The 16,707-nt window shown below is 51.9% G+C and overlaps 1 protein-coding gene across 2 annotated transcripts in view; it reads left to right on the top strand.

Moving 5' to 3' along the window:
* Positions 1–14,897, top strand: part of MTHFSD (methenyltetrahydrofolate synthetase domain containing) — a 427,514-nt gene extending 412,617 nt beyond the window's left edge. For both annotated transcript variants that reach the window (XM_020282870.2, XM_075995846.1), the window contains 7 exons: positions 1,220–1,323; positions 3,255–3,368; positions 4,423–4,536; positions 5,849–5,939; positions 8,584–8,696; positions 8,977–9,102; positions 13,283–14,897. In XM_020282870.2, the coding sequence (XP_020138459.2) occupies positions 1,220–1,323; positions 3,255–3,368; positions 4,423–4,536; positions 5,849–5,939; positions 8,584–8,696; positions 8,977–9,102; positions 13,283–13,741 (1,121 nt within the window). In that variant the 3' untranslated portion in view covers positions 13,742–14,897. The remainder of the gene's footprint in view (positions 1–1,219; positions 1,324–3,254; positions 3,369–4,422; positions 4,537–5,848; positions 5,940–8,583; positions 8,697–8,976; positions 9,103–13,282) is intronic.
* Positions 14,898–16,707: the final 1,810 nt, after the last annotated feature.

The raw sequence follows: 16,707 nt of genomic DNA, 5'->3' as shown, positions 1-16,707 counted from the left end.
CCCTGGGCCCGGTGAGCTCGGGGGAAACTGAGGCAGGGGCAGGAATGGAAGCCGGTTTAACTTATACGCTGGGGGCGCTTAGTCGCTGTCGTCTCGACGAATGCTCTCGGAGGTCGTCGGTCCGAGGCCCTGCTCTGGGCACTGAAGAGCCTCCGGAGCCCCGGCCTGAGATCACCCTCTAGCGGGGAAGAGCCGGGACGGTCGATGGCAGGATGGCCTGGCAGAGATGGGGCCCGGTGCTGCCCATGCTCAAGTGTGCCACGGTCTGTTAAATCGAGGTGCCGCAACCGCGAGCAAACAGATCCGCTCCCACCCCGCTACCTACCTGCGCAGCGTGTCAACACGGGGCGAGGACGCAGTGGGGCGGTAACAGAGATTTCCACACGCGAAACCCTTGCTTGATAATCTGCAATGCTGGCCATACACTATGTTGTCAGGAAAACAAATCCTGTAAGTAGATGGAGTGATTTGAAACAAGTTCCTGCACAAGTACAAGAATATCCCTGGACCAACAAAACCAAACATTCAGTAAATATTTTAACATGTGTTCCTATGAATATGCCGATTTTATGCTTCTCCTACTTAACTGGAAACTGATTTTTATGTTTCTCTACTCCAAGAAGAGCACATGGTTGATGCAAATTTTATTTGTTGGTGCTGCCCCAAATATTTAAAGTATATGTGTTGCCTAACAATGCATTTGTAAAGTTGGATATGGAATAAAAGATTTCACCCTAAAAAAGGCAGTTGTGTAGTTGGTAATCCAAAATAATAGCTGGCTCACAGATCACTTAGTTTTAAGACAAGCTTACGTGACTTACAGCAAGAATAAACTAATCACAGTTATACTAAGACTGAACAGACTGAGGTTACAGTTTCTTTATAACTTAACAGAACTTGTGTGTCCCGAGGAGGACTCTAGAAATGCCTGGTTACATGGTTTGGGTTGTATTTCACTCGCCTACTCCCACAAGGTTAGTAGAAGTGGGCTAAACACTTGGGTTGTTTAATTTACTCTATTTGGGGACTTTAATCATTTCTCTTTGGTGTGAGACTTTTTAACCCTGATTTTTTTGACGTAGAGATCAGAACTTGATCTGGCCTGGCATGGTCACAAACTTGGGTGTAGAGGGTTGAGGGTGTGCAGCGTGGTCTGAGACTGCACGCACTGTGGGATTCCTTCTTTTATTATTAAGTCACAACACTTTTGTTGTCATAGGTGTCTCCAAACAGGACATCCGTGAACAAATTTGGGACTACATGGAATCCCAAAATTTAGCTGACTTTCCCCGACCTGTCCATCACAGGATTCCCAACTTTAAGGTACTTACTGAAGCACCTCTGGAGTACTTAAAAGGAAAACAGGATGTTCCTAAATGAATAACATTAGTAATACGGTTCCCATACTGCTTCATGGTGGAATTCTGTGACCAGAATTCTAATCTGAGTAGCGGTGTGAAATCAAAACCATCTGGCCAGGGCATCCTTAGTGTTCAGAAACATCCGTCATCATGTTACTCACCCTTCATTCGGGCCTCTTGCCTGTCTGTGCGGGGTGGCTAGCTGTGTCTTTCCAGGGAGGTGGTGCTAGGGCTACTGTTTTCTATCTGATACAAAGTCAAATATTTATCCTGGCTGGAAGCATGTTATTGTTGTGACACCTTTTCCCAAAATTGGCCTCCCTAAGAACATTGTGGAGTGAATGTGCTCTGAGGGGGAAGCCCAGCTACTCTCGCCTTCAGAAAGAAATGGATGCCTTGTTGGTCTCTGTATATACCGGGCCTCAGATTCGCAGCTGCTCAAAATACAAGAGGATCAAAGATGCACATTTTGCCAGTGTCGATAGAAAAAAAGTTTGCTTGAAAGAGACAAGGCCGGGCGAGGCACTCTGGGAGGCCGAGGCAGGCGGATTGCTCAAGGTCAGGAGTTCGAAACTAGCCTGAACACGAGCGACTTTATATTTTCTATAAATAGAAAGAAATTAATTGGCCAACTAATATATATAGAAAAAATTAGCCGGGCATGGTGGCGCATGCCTGTAGTTCCAGCTACTCGGGAGGCTGAGGCAGGAGGATTGCTTGATCCCAGGAGTTTGAGGTTGCTGTGAGCTAGGCTGATGCCATGGCACTCACTCTAGCCTGGGCGACAAAGTGAGGCTCTGTCTCAAAAAAAAAAAAATGAAAGAGACAACAATTCATACTCTTCAGCATGCTTATTTTCCAAGAGAAAAAGAAAAAGCACTTTTCAAAAATGCTCCATCAGGCCAGCAGAATGCGGCCATTTGCTCCCCGTCACCCCGGTTTGACTGGGCTTTCCCTCTCACGCCTGGCTTTTCCACAGCAAGCTCCAGCCCTTCTCTGGTCCTCAGCTGAGCTGGTCCCAAGATTGTCCTGTCCCTTTAAAAAGTCTCCTTTTGTTTGGTTTTGTTGTTGTTGTGTTTTGTTTAAGTGCTTGTTACCCAGGGAGAGATACAGGACATACAGGAGGAAAGATGAAGAATGCACAGAATCGTGGAGAAATCTTTAAAAGTGAACCGGTGGGGTTTTGTTTCAGTAAAAACTAAATTGGGGGCCAGGCGCGGTGGCTCACACCTATAATCCTAACACTCTGGGAGGCCGAGGTGGGTGGATTGCTCAAGGTCAGGAGTTCGAGACCAGCCTGAGCAAGAGCAAGACCCCGTCTCTACTAAAAATAGAAATTAATTAGCTAACTAAAAAAAATATATATATATAAAAATTAGCCAGGCATGGTGGCACATGCTTGTAGTCTCAGCTACTTGGGAGGCTAAAGCAGGAGGATCGCTTGAGCCCAGGAGTTTGAGGTTGCCATGAGCTAAGCTGATGCCATGGCACTCCAGCCAGGGCAACAGAAGTGAGACTGTGTCTCAAAAAAAAAAAAAAAAAAAACCTAAATTGGGGCTAGTCTCCTTTCCCCAAATCCCTTTCTTCCCTGACAACTTCCTTAGATGTTTCTTTGGATGGCTCTCAGTTGCAGTCTTAGAATTAGAGCCCCTTCCTGCCTGGGTGGGATCCGGGACAAGCTGCTCAGGCCACGGTCACCCCAGGCATGCATGGTCCTCTTGGTAACACGCAGTTGCATTCGAAACAGGGCGCCCCTCGTGCTGCCGAGCACCTCCCGCACTTGCAGGCGTTCCGAACAGCCAGAACCATTAAAGTAAATCCCGACGCTCCCCAGAAAAACGCTCGCTTCTTCGTCCTTGAAGTAAGTGCAACTCTGTCTATTTGTCTGACTAGGGGTCTTATCTGGCTTGCCAAAGCATCAAAGACCTAGACGTTTTTGCCAGAGCACAGGAAGTTAAAGTGGACCCCGATAAACCGCTGGAAGGCGTTCGGTTGCTGGCACTGCAGGTAATCCCACTTCCCTGAGCCAAGGCCCGGCCACCTAGGGGGACAGGACACGTTCTCCAGGTGGTGGGTACATGCATGCAGTCCTTGGTGGAGAAAGTCCGTGCTTCTGGCTCCCTCCAGTGCAAGAATGGGCCCGTGGTGTCTTTTCCAAGCACAGTCCAGAAGCCTGTCAGTTGTTTGGCATTCAGTCAGTCAGAAGTCCTGAATGTTTCTAAGTTTAGAGATGAAGGGTGTTCAAAGCGACGTTCTTCAGGCACCAACACAGGGAGGGGAACCAGGCAGAACCTGTAGTGTCCTAGACTTGAGGAGTTGGAGCTGAAGTAGAGGACATGCCATGTTGCCCTTGGAAACAAGCATGCTGAGAAGAGTTTACTGCACTTAGAACCCTTTGCTTCTTAATAACAAAGGGTCACTTGTTACTATGTCATGCTGTAGTAGTAAAAAGACCATGATAAAGAGCTGGAAATGTTTTTCTCAACACTTAAACTTTCCAAATCCAGACACGCTTTTATGATAAATTTTGATTTCCTTACCTCCCAAACAAACAAACAAAAAGTGATGGCATTGAGCCATTCTCAATTCAGAAGAGAAAGGTTACAATGTATTTAATTAGTTTTGCTACATTTATAATATAAGTCTTCGAAATGTGATACATCATGAGTAAGAAATCTGACAAATGTGTCCCCCAAATATATAAATTAGGATACTCCAGCCTGAGCAAGAGCGAGACCCTGTCTCTACTATAAATAGAAAGAAATTAATTGGCCAACTAATATATATAGAAAAAATGAGCCGGGCATGGTGGCGCATGCCTGTAGTCCCAGCTACTCTGGAGGCTGAGGCAGGAGGATTGCTTGAGCTCAGGAGTTTTAGGTTGCTATGAGCTAGGCTGACGCCATGGCACTCACTCTCGCCTGGGCAACAAAGCGAGACTCTGTCTCAAAAAAAAAAAAAAAAAAAAACATAAAATAAAAGTATGCTTTAAAAAAAAAAAAAGAAAAGAAAGTCCTATGTAAAATTTAATTTTGTAATTTATTGATTGCCTTTTCTTTAGAGTAAGAAAACACTGTTGGTTCCAACACCACGACTGAGAACGGGGTTGTTTAATAAGATTACACCACCCCCCGGGGCAACTAAAGACATCCTGAGAAAATGTGCCACCTCTCAGGTAAGTGTCATTCTCCAAGGTAAGAACTATTCCCCGCTGAGACTTCTGATGAGTTAGAATAGCGTAATATAGCATCATGACATTTATTTTCAACAGAGCCAAATGAGCAGGGACGGCATTAAATTGTTCAGCAATTTTGCCATTAAGGGAGCCAAGTAAGGAAGCTGTGAATCCATTTCTGTAACTCAGTTTCTGTTTTGCACCAAGTTAGGAAATTATAAGTTCCTTTTTGTAAGAAAAGGTAAAGCAAGCTCTCTGGTACTCCTGCACCCTCGAGTGTTAGCCTATGATACCCTCGACCACCGTGTAGCCTTGTCTTAGTCCCAGCCTGTCTGTCACACGCCCCCACAGCAGCTGGGCAGACGGGATGGAATTTCAAAAATATATTCACTTGGACGTTGCCTGACCAGTTCTAAATTAACAATTGGTGACAACTGTACATGTAAGATTTTTCTTGAATGCCTCACAATCTAGTAAAGTCAAAGTGTGTAAATATTATAGTTGGGTGCATTATAATAAAATTTGTCTTGTATTTCACAGCTAAAGAAACAGAATTTGATGGCTTTTTTTAAGAATCCTAAAGTAAACTCCAGGTCATTTGATTTCTAATCTACTGAGAATAAAAAATAAGAAAATTTCAGATATTCCTTTTTAAGGGATTTGCCACTTAAGCCTAATGTATAAAAATTGAATGTTTTCTTGTTTATTTACTGACACCCTGTCTTATTCCAAAAATAGAATTTGATGTGGCTTATAAAAATATATGACGATAAAGAAAAAAATATATGTAGATAAAGGAGCAGAGGACAAATAAAGGTAGAAAAGTGAGACGAAACCGTGGTTATGGTCAGAGTTCAGTCTCTACTAAAAATAGAAAGAAATTAATTGGCCAACTAAAAATATATAGAAAAAATTAGCTGGACATGGCGTGTGCCTGTAGTCCCAGCTACCTGGGAGGCTGAGGGAGGAGTTGGAGATTGCTGTGAGCTAGGCTGACACCACAGCACTCTAGCCTGGGCAACAGAGTGAGACTCTGTCTCAAAAAAAAAAAAAAAAAACCTCTCTGCCGGCTGGGCATGGTGGCTCACGCCTATAGTCCCAGCTACTTTGGAGGCTGAGGCAGAAGGATCGCTTGAGCCCAGGAGTTGGAGGTTGCTGTGAGCGAGGCTGACGCCACGGCACTCTAGCCTGGGCGACAGAGTGAGACTCAGTCTCAAAAAAAAAAAAAAAAGATGATGGCCTTCAGTATTTATATGGAATAGGTATGTCGTACAGCGGTTTACTGACCATGTCCTGTGTGCTGAATGCTCAGGGTGTGAGGAGCTACAGCACCCCCATAGGCCTGGATTCCAGCGTCCTCGTGGATGTAGTCGTGGTGGGATCCGTCGCCGTTTCTGAAAAAGGTGAGATCACAAACAGGAGCTCCTGGTGTGACGGCTGCCCCCGAAGCTCGCTGCTTCACAGTTCTCTGTCTGCCTGTCTGTTGACGGTTGGTGGGAGTCTCTGCCTTCCGGACGCATGCCCGTCTCCAAAGCCAGGGCTTTTCTCGTTCATGTCAAAGAATCGACTCGTGCCCCACCCTCCACCAGCCTGGCACTCAGCCCCTTGACAGTAGTTTTACTTTTCTTTGCAGGGAAAATAAAGTGAGATGACTCTCTCTCCAGACAGTGACAGATTTTCTCTCTGTTTCTAAGTTAGCTGGAACCGGAGCTGACTTTATTTGCGGTATGTCAGCAAAGAGTTGATCTTGGAGGGACTCTGGCAAATGGAGAAGCATCAGGTTCTAAGCTGCGTTTGTGTTACGCAGCGGCAGCCTCCTGCACACCACGGCGTGGCCCTCGGACTGCCCTAGCCTGGAGCTTTGCCCGCAGCAGGGGGCGCAGACTGCTCTCGGGCCACACCGCCAGGGGCCCCACGCCACCCCCTCTCGCCACCCCCTCTCATCTCCACCTGCAGCCTGCGCTCCTCTCCCAGCCGTTGCTCTGCGTGGGATGCTGTTGTTCTTTATCCTTTGCTCTTGGTGTGTTCCCAGTGTCGGCTGCGTTAGCTGCGCCTTCAGGGCCGGCACTCCCCGGCCCAGGTTCCCTGCGCGCCGCAGTGCGTGGGCGGCTGGCACGAGGGCTGGACTGTTCTCTGTGCTGGAGACGAGCCAGGACCGGCAGGAGCGGGCGTCAGAGGAGAGACCCAGGCGGCCCGCCAGCCTGGAGCAGGGTGTCACTTCAGAAGGGGCCTCGGGGCCAGCTCTCGAGCACAGGGAATCGTCGAGGCAGATGGCGCTGACGGGCTCTCGGGCAGAAGGGACAGTGTGCCCACGTGGCCTGGACCTCGCTAGGTTGGGGCTGGCTCCCCGGAGGCCTTGAGGCCAGGTGATGGGATCCCAGATGGTGTTTTGGCTGCGGGATATTAGCGAAGGTCTCCTCTTGAAAAGGATCGTCAGGAGTTTTCCTTTTCAGCTCAGGAAGGAAACTGTTGGCCGGGCATGGCGGCTCACGCCTGCAATCCTAGCACTCTGGGAGGCCAAGGCGGGAGGATCGCTCAAGGTCAGGAGTTTGAAACCAGCCTGAGCAAGAGCGAGACCCCGTCTCTACTATAAATAGAAAGAAATTAATCGGCCAACTAAAAATATATTAAAAAAATTAGTCGGCACATGCCTGTAGTCCCAGCTACTCGGGAGGCTGAGGCAGAAGGATCGCTTGAGCCCAGGAGATCGAGGTTGCTGTGAGCTAGGCTGATGCCACGTAACTCACTCTAGCCCGGGCAACAGAGTGAGACCCTGTCTTAAAAAAAAAGTGTGGTTTGGTCTTTTCCCTTCCGCATGGCACTAGAGTGAGGTACATTCTGTCGGATAGTCCGGGTGTAGCCTTGGGCTGTCTACGGGAAGATCCCCAGGAAGGGACTGCCACGCTGGAGGGTGAACTTCAGGCCTTGAGGGATGTTGCCAAACTGCCCGCCAGAGAGGCTGCTCATTGCAGTCCCCAACAGCGTGCACCCCGCCTCTGTCCCTGCTCCCTGTCCTCGGCCGGAGTTGTCGCGCTTTTATGTTTCAGCCGTCGGACAGTGAGCAGCGGCGTCCCGTTTGCCTCGAGGTTTGCATTAGGAGTGACGTGGAGCCTCTCTCACCTGTTTACTGACACCTGCCTGCCATTTCCTGCGAACCGTCCACATCCTTTGCCATTTTTCTGTTGAGTTGCCATTCTGTCCTTTCTTTGCATGCACACTTGAAGGTTCTTAATTCTCAGAGTCGCAGTCAGATCTGAACGGTAGAAAGACGTAGCGGCAGTGGCAGTGACATGGGTGCCCCTGGCGGTGGCGCAGAGGAGGTGGCGAGAGAGCCAGTGTCTGTCTGAGCGCCTTGTGCTTCCTGCAGAGCGGAACCGCGGTTCCTGCTGGGAGCTGGAAGGCTCTCGCTCTTCACTGTTTTCTGCACAGGGGGTTGGCTAGAGAGGCTACAAACCCAGGTGTGATCTTGGCTTCCCTTCAGGTTCGGGCAGTGCTTCTGTTTTGCTTCCGTTCATGAATTTCCAGATGGCATCAGTACTGCCCACACTGCCCCTCCCTCGGGAACTTGGGATAAACTGGGTGACTGTTCAATGCTTTTTAAGTGACAGGGCTGGTGTCTTCATGTATCCCTGGCTTAAGAGTTTTTGTTTTCCCTCTAAGGTCAATAGATTTAAAATGTTTTGCATTTAGTAAGAATTTGTCCTTTGTCTTTTTAGAAACTGCCCTTTCGTTAGTGTTCAACGTGAGGCTTGCTAACATAGAGGTTGCATGCATGCGACTTCAGCTTCCCTGTGTGACACGTTTAAAGGGTTCAGTGTTCACATCATCGTGTTTGCGGTTCTGTGCGTTTTCGTGCCGCTGTTCCTGTCTCACGCCTGGCCGTGCGTTTGCGGGCGGCTGCTGGCAGGGCTCCTCTGGAGATCCCCGTGGGCAGGCCCGGGGTGTGGGGCTCGAGTTTCTCCTTCCACCGTGCCCTCGTGGAAAGCTCCCTCCACAGTGACGCCCAAACCCACGGAGTCCTGACCCTCGCTCGGCCTTGTCTCCCAGGCTGGAGAATCGGGAAAGGAGAAGGCTACGCCGACCTCGAGTACGCCATGATGGTGTCCATGGGAGCAGTCGGCGAGGAGACGCCCGTGGTCACCATCGTCCACGACTGCCAGGTGCTTGCCGTGGACGGGCTGGGCAGGGCCGCTGCCAGGCTCCTCCCAGAGCCCCGGGGTGTGGGGAGAGACCCGGCCGCCCGCCTTGGCACCGTGCTGTGTCGTGAGTCACGTTGCTGGGCCAGGGTGGGATCTGCCGGCGGAGCGGCAGCTGAGCCTCAGCCCCGGCGTGGATGTGGGGGTGCTTCTCCCACCAGCCTCTCGGTCCCCGCCGAGCAGCGCAGCACACGCGACTGGAGCCGTGCCCCAGCAGCCCCTTGACCCGCTTGTGTTGCGCCAGGTCGTGGACATCCCCGAAGCGCTGGTCGAGGACCACGACATCACAGTCGACTACATCCTCACGCCAACCAGAGTCCTCGCCACCGGCTGTGAGCGCCCAAAGCCAACGGGGATCACCTGGTCCAAGGTGGGTTGTCGCCTCAGCCATCTCTGGCCTGTAGCTTAGAGGCTCCTCCCCTTTTCTAGTGTGTTCTGCCTGCCGCGGCCGCTGCTCGGCCCTGGTGTGGGTTTCTCATTGGAGTCGCCCGTGGAGCTTTTGGACAGTTTTGCTCCTAAATCACGAGCTCCAGGCCCAGCCCCGGGAATCTCCTCATAACCCTCTGGGATTCCGACAAGTACCTGGCTCAGGGTCTACGGCACAGATGACAAGAGGGACCCCACTGACGAGGAGGCTGGCGCCGCACAGCTCCAGTTGCCTTTCTTTTTTTTTTTTTTGCTCTTTTTATTTATTTATTTTGTTTGTTTTTATTTCGGCATATTATGGGGGTACAGATTTCAAGGTTTCAATAAATGCCCATTCCCTCCCTCCCCCCACAAGTCTGAGTCTCCAGCATGACCATCCCCCAGATGGTGCACATCTCACTCATTATGTATCTATATACCCGCCCCCCTCCCCCTCCCATCTTGCCTTTCATTTTTATGAGTTTTTTCTCTCCCACTTATGGCGTGGTCTGTGTGGCCCTCTCTCTTCAGTCCTTCCTTTTATAAATCCAGATTTTCTTTTTTTTTTGTTTTTTTTGAGACAGAGTCTCACTCTGTCACCCGGGCTAGAGTGCCGTGGTGTCAGCCTCGCTCACAGCAACCTCAATCTCCTGGGCTCAAGCGATCCTCCTGCCTCAGCCTCCCGAGTAGCTGGGACTACAGGCATGCGCCACCATGCCCGGCTAATTTTTTCTATATATTTTTAGTTGGCCAATTAGTTTCTTTCTATTTATAGTAGAGACGGGGTCTCGTTCTTGCTCAGGCTGGTCTCGAACTCCTGACCTTGAGCGATACTCCCGCCTCAGCCTCCCAGAGTGCTAGGATTATAGGCATGAGCCACAAGCCCGGCCAAATCCAGATTCTCTTACTGTACATCTGCATCTCCAGGCAGAGCTAAATTGAGTAGAAGGCAGTGTCAAAGCCTTTGTAGGGTTGTGCCTTTGCAATTTTTATCTCCAGACGAGGTAATGTTCATTACACGTGCCTCAAGGGAGAGGGTCTGGCCACAGCGTCCTCTGTGAGCAGCGGTCCTAGGACATTGAAGCCCGGTTTCAGGTCCTGAATAAAAACGTGTTCTCTGGAAATCACGTAGCTAACTGTGAACTGGCACCTACTACACGGGGCCAATGAGTCCAAAGCACTAGTGGAATTTTAAAAGAATTGTTATATTTTAAAGGAATTGTTATATTTGACCTAGTAATTTACCTTCCAGGAATCAATTCTAAGGAAATATTTATAAATGCAGGTAAAGATTTATATGTGTAATGTAGTATCTTAAAATAAGGGGGAAAAGTCAACAATTTAAGTGCAGACAGCCTTTTAAAAAATATTTAACAGCATGAGAAAATGCTCCTGGTATAAAGTAGGAAAAGCACAATATAAAATTATATAAGCTTGATGCCTAATTTGGTCTTCTAATTGTGTCAAAATGAGAAAAGACTGGAGGGAAATATATCAGTATATTAGCAGCTATCTCTGGAAGGTGGGACTTTAGATTTATTTTCTACTCCCCCCATTTTTCTATGAAAGCATATATTCCTTTTATAATCAACAGTTTTCAGTGGATAAAATAGTACATGTGGGCTGGGTATGGTGGCTCACGCCTATTATCCTAGCACTCTGGGAGGCCGAGGCGGGAGGATTGCTCAAGGTCAGGAGTTCGAAACCAGGCTGAGCAAGAATGAGACCCCATCTCTACTAAAAAAAAAAATAGAAAGAAATTAATTGGCCAACTAAAAATATATATAGAAAAAATTAGCCGGGCATGGTGGCACACGCCTGTAGTTCCAGCGACTCGGGAGGCTGAGGCAGGAGGATCACTTGAGCCCAGGAGTTGGAGGTTGCTGTGAGCTAGGCTGATACCACAGCACTCTAGCCTGGGTAATAGAATGAGACTCTGTCTCAAAAAAAAAAAAAAAATAGTAAATGCGACAAACATTTTCCACTGCAGACATTCTGCCTGGTGTGTTCGAATCTGATCACACAGCACTGCAGTACGCAAACTCTGTTCCCAGCATGCTCTGGGGCGGCAGAGATGGGAATTCGGAGACCGAAATGCTCACAGCCAGGTCTGCGCTGGTTGTGAGCTGCCCCCCCACCCTGCCTGCTCACGGGGGACATTCCGTCAGCCGTGGCCCAGGGGGTCAGCCCAAATCCTTCCACGGCTACCAAAACCGCCAGCCTCTGGCATGGTGGCACAGCCGCCTGTCACCGGGAGGTTTTAACTGCAGGACTTGTGGAGGAGCGAGCTGACGAAGCCTTGTCACCCAGAAGCATTGCTCGTGGAAGGAGCGATTTTATTGAAAGGAGCGCATCTGTGCACTTCCACTCTAAAGACAGCCCTGCACGGGCCAGCGAGCCAGTGCCGCAGGTTCCCACTTAGTTCGTCGTGCATGGTTCGAACGTTGTCCTCATTCTTCGGGTCATTATAGTTTGTGTGCGCCACTCACAGTAAGGCGGCGGTGTGCACGGGGGGTACATTTTTCTTTCACACCTGCTTTAATATCGGATTCTGCTGCAGAAGCCTGAGTGTGGAGCCTGGGAACGCCCGCTTCTGCTGCAGGGAACCTCGAGGTGCCGCTGTACAGACACAGCAGGAGTCACGGCAACTCGAGGACGTGAACCTGGGCTGCAGCAGCGGCAGGGTGGCCGCCAGAGCTGCAGTGTTCCCCGGGAGGCGCCCCCTCCTGAGAGGTGCCCTGGCCGGCGGCTCCCGCTGCTGTGCTCAGAGTCGAGGGGCTCTTGGTTCCTTCAAGTGAATGCACAGCCGTGCTCACTGTGGGTACAGTTTTAAACTTCATCACCCAGTAACTTAAGAAGTCCTTGAAAATCGAGTTATGACCAGTTTTTCAGTATTCCAAAATCACACAAGCATCTGAACTCTTTGCGAAGGTAGAATGGGGGTTCCACCTTTGAAAAGGTATGGGGAGGGGTTTTGTGGGTTGGACTTAGATCATCTTTGGACCTCGCTGGAACCCAGGGCTTCTGTAACACGATCCCGGTCTGTGAGTTCAGTGGCCTTGTGGTGAATCAGTTCAACAGAACGGCAAAGGGTCCAGGGAGGAAAACCTCCTTCTGATTAGAAGCGGACTTGCACCTGGCGGTTATGTTCAGGCCATGGGTGTGATTGGCGTTTCCTTTGTGTCTCAGCACTGGGAAGAGTTAGAAGGAGCAAGTCTTTCTTTGTAGAGTCCTTCTGTGGCGACCAAGAGCCCGTTTGCCATCGCAAGACCAAAGCAGGTGCCCGTCACCTGCCAAGGCTCTGGCGCAGCAGTGCCAGGGAGCACGGCAGAGCCCGGTTACAGGACTCTGGCCCTAAAGAGAAGGCTTTGCGTGAAGTGGAGATCATCTTCTACTCAGCACCGAGAGATAGAACCAGGCATTAAAGAGGATTAGGAGCCTTTAAGTTTTCAAGAAGGTACTTGACTGTTCTTAGGTGTTTGTGATTCTTTAAGTATCACTCTCATTTCCTGGTTCTTAACCTGGGGCCTGTGCACTTGTAGTCCGGAGGGCTGTGAAAAGTCTTCAGCAACCCTGGGAATTGTGCACACTATTGTGGGTGAGTCATTTTTGGAGGGAACCCCAGCTCTTCACAAAGGTCCCTGTCACCCTGCCAAGGATAAGAACCGTTGCCCTAAGTTACGTGCTATTCTGAACGTAATGAGAACATGGGAACCAGTTGAACTGTTTAGTTTTGTAGAAAAACGTGTAACTGTCGTGTGTTGCTCTGTATTCAGACGTGTCTTCTTCTCGGGGCAGGAGGCCTTACCCAAGAGTCCCAGCTTCGCTTTTCTACTCCCTGGGCCTCTAGGAAGACAGAGGCCCCGTCCTGCAGCCCTGCAGCTGCCGTGACCTGTGGGGAGATGATCTAGACGGCTCACTGAAGTTGGGGCGGGGGCTCAGAGCTACAGGGGGTTGGCGACATCTTCGTTTAAGACAGTAGGAGCCCCAGCTCCCCAAGAGCCAAGTGGGACCGTTCGGCATCCCTATTTGTGCAACGTGGTGGATAGTCAAGAGGTTTGTGTGACTGTGGGTGTCAGATGTCCCTGGCATGACTTTGTCCCTTCGGACATGCTGAGAATAGCTGGAACTGCTTTGCTTTTCAGATCAGCTGCGAGATGATGGAGAAAATCCCAGTACTGAGGCGGCTCCGGGAGCGAGAGAGGCAGGCTGGGAAGGATGTCGCCCTCCAGGATGAGCCCCGGCACCCCAGCGGCCACCAGAAAGCTCCTCCAGGCACTGTCACAAGTCCCCAGGACGTGCCGGGGCTAGAAGATTCCGTGGGAGCAGCCCGTGGCTCCCCGCAGGGGGAAGGCGCCCCACTTGCGGCCGATGTCTACGTGGGGAACCTGCCCCGGGACGCCCGCGTGAGTGACCTGAAGAGGGCGCTCCGAGAGCTCGGCATGGCGCCCCTGCGGCTCACCTGGCAGGGGCCGCAGCGCAGGGCCTTCCTCCATTACCAGGACCCCGCCTCGGCTCAGCAGGCCCTCTCCTGCTTGCAGGGCCTGCGCCTGGGCCCCGACAGCTTGAGGGTGGCACTGGCCAGGCAGCAGAGGGACAAGTGACCTGGGGGATGGCTGGGGGTGCAGAGCCTCGCTGCACAGACATGCCCTCACCGTCGCCCCCGTGTGGTGTGGGGCAGCCCGGGGTTCTGGCTCCTGTGGAACGGGAGGCCTGCGCAGCAGGGCGCAGCAGGACAGCTGCTGTGGGGCTGCTCGGTCTCAGGACTTCCAGGAGGTCCCAGCACAGTCACCTGCGCGCAGGGGCAGCTGGCCTCCGTCCACGCTGTGATGCTCAGGAGGCCGCACAGCCCGACTGAGTCAGGTTCTGGTTTGTCCGTGAGTTTGTCTGTCCGTCTGTCTGTGTCTCTGGAGGGACAGAGCAGTCCGGAGGGCTCGAGGAGCAAGCGGCGGTGGATGGGTGACGGGAATTTCGGATCTGAGAGGAAGGGGTTAAGAGGAGAAGATGGGTGAGGGATCCTGCCCGAGAGAAGCCCTGGCAGCAACCGCCGCAGGGCACAGAAAAGCGCCTTCTGCTCCAGGACCCTCGGCTGGCTGGAGCGGAGAGCCACGCTCCAAATCGCGAAAGCCCAAGTCGTGCAGTCCCTGGGTGCAAGGTGTCATCGCGGCCCAGTCTCAGTGTTACTCAGTGGGGACCCATGAGGCCTTCCCGCTGCCCTGTGTACCTCCCCTGCCCCCGCCCCCGCCCCGGGGCGAGCACCAGCTCCGGCCAGGCAGATGCTTTGTCTCGGGAGACCGGCTCTGGAATGAATTTCGTCCCAGCCACGTCATGTGCAAATGCGCCCAGGCTCACATCTGCCCAGCGCTGCCTGTGTTCCGGGCTTTTCCCTCCGGTTCTCCGTTTCTAGAAGCCAGCTGGGCTTTGGCTGAACTGCCCTTTCTCAACAGAAGTGCTTTTGCAGTCGGTCCTGGGCAAAAAGTCAAAATAAGCATTTAAGTGGAGATTTTACTTTTTTCTAATGTATATGTGTTGGAAATTTTTTTTATTTTTTAGCCAGAGGGTTTCACTGAGTGTATTTTAAGCACACCACCGTGCCCCGAGAGGGCAGGCCTTGCGTGCACTTTAAAGAGAATGTTCTCAGGACTCTGTCTTCTCTTTGAAAGGGCATTTTCTCGTTGGCCTTACAGTGAGAACACTATGGAGACTTCAGGAAGAAAATCTGTCCTTAGACACATGTGCTTATTAAATGCAGACTTCTTTGCCCACGTGTCATGAATGAAACAAGGGGGTAGGAACGTTTTCCATGCCACAGCCTGGCCCCCGGCCCCTGGGCTCTCCCCTCTGCCCGACGGCCCACCCCTCCTGCGCGGCAGGGTCTCGCGTCACATGGTGCTCAGCTCGCAGCCGAGCGGCACCTGGTCACGCTCACCGCCTCACCCTGCTTGTCCTGTTTTTTTTCATCTGGTATTGGAAAGGTTCTCGTTTGTCCTTTATTTGCTTTCTGGCCGTCCTCTTGCCACCATGAGGCTGGCAGCTGCAGAACAGCTGGAGCAGCTCCTGGCAGACGGGGAGCGACTCAGTAATAGTTCTGTCCTTTGTGCGAAGGGACCCATCGGAGCCAAGGGACAGAGGAACTGGATCCTGATCCCACCATTCGAGCTCCTGAATCCAACTGTGCCTGATGCAAGCTCCGCCCTCCAATGGCGGGGTCACTCACACAAGTCAGTAGATGATCGCTCTTGGGCAGCTGGGCTGCTTGGGCTTTCTCCCACTTGCAGCCAGAATAATCCGGGTATATTGACATACAGGTAGGCCAAAATGGTTTATCATTTTTACATTTGTGGAAAATAAGACAAACTAAAGGCCAAGTATCTGAAAGATAAAGGCCGAGAACGTATCAGCCTGCGTGCCTTTTACCTGCCTGGCCCGGCCCGGGCAGGCCTGTGAGGGCCGGTGCTCCAGGCTGTATCATCCCACCGTATCATCCCACGGTGGCAGGCCTGCAGCTGCACCGTTTCCAGAAACTCTCCTTGAGCTCGCCAGGAGCGAGCGAGCGCCGGACTCTGCGGCCCAGAAGCGCGGGCTTCCCTGTGCGCTCTGCTCCCAGGCGCGTACGGTGGGCAAGTCACGGGCCTCTCCGGGTTTGGCTTCCTCGCCTTTAGAATGAAAGGTTGAGCTCGTTAGTTCCTCAAGTCCTTACCAGTTCTAATATTCTGTGTTTCTTTCAAGGCTAACTGGTCGCCGTCACTTAGAGTTTTTCGTTTGTTCATAAAAGCAGTCATTCATTGTAGACATTTTAGAACATGAGAAGTGTCACAAAGGGCAGCACTTGGGCAACCTTGACGTTGCCCCTTACTTATCCCAGCCTCTCTTCCCATGCAGCTTGAAAACATAGCTGGGATTAGCAACCTGAGCTCAGAATCCAACAGACCTGGCTGTTGGCATCGGTCCTGCCACTGCTTGGTACCGTGAGCGGCGTGATGCAGCAGCTGGCTCACCTCCCAGAACTTGCATTTGCTCGTCCACAAATGGGCATGGTAGCAGCCCGCTCCCCGAGGTCTGGGGGGGCTGGCTGGAAGAGCTCGGCCCGCAGGTGGCAAGTGCTCAGGAGTGCACTCCCTGCTGCGGCCGGTTGGCCCGGCCAGCACAGCCGCCACCGCCCACCCCTCAGAAGGAGGAGCAGCTCTCCAAGGGGGGGCACCCCCAGGACTAGCGCAGGGTTCCCGTCGGACGTCCCTGCACCAGGGGTGGGTCCTGGGGCAGATCAGTGGTGGCAGTGGCTCTGGAGCCAGTTCCCAGGTGACAAGGCTGTCACGGGTGCCAGGGGCTGGTGAAAGAGGGCAGGGGCACCGTGGCACTGGGCGAGCTCGCGAACAAGCTGACGGAGGGAGGTTCCTTCGGGCGCGGCAGCCGCTCCTGCTCCGGAGAGAAGGCCGGGTGCCTCTGGCCCAGCTCGCTGGCTCCACCCGACGGGGGGAGGCCCCTTGAGTGCCGAGCTCCTGCCTGGGTGGCCCGCAGATGACCAGGTCATGGGACTGGGAACAGCCCTCCAGGGTGAGATCTGAGAGTC

Source organism: Microcebus murinus, chromosome 20, assembly GCF_040939455.1.
Source record: "Microcebus murinus isolate Inina chromosome 20, M.murinus_Inina_mat1.0, whole genome shotgun sequence".
Taxonomy (NCBI): Eukaryota; Metazoa; Chordata; class Mammalia; order Primates; family Cheirogaleidae; genus Microcebus; species Microcebus murinus.
This window is presented reverse-complemented; position numbering and strand designations above follow the sequence as displayed.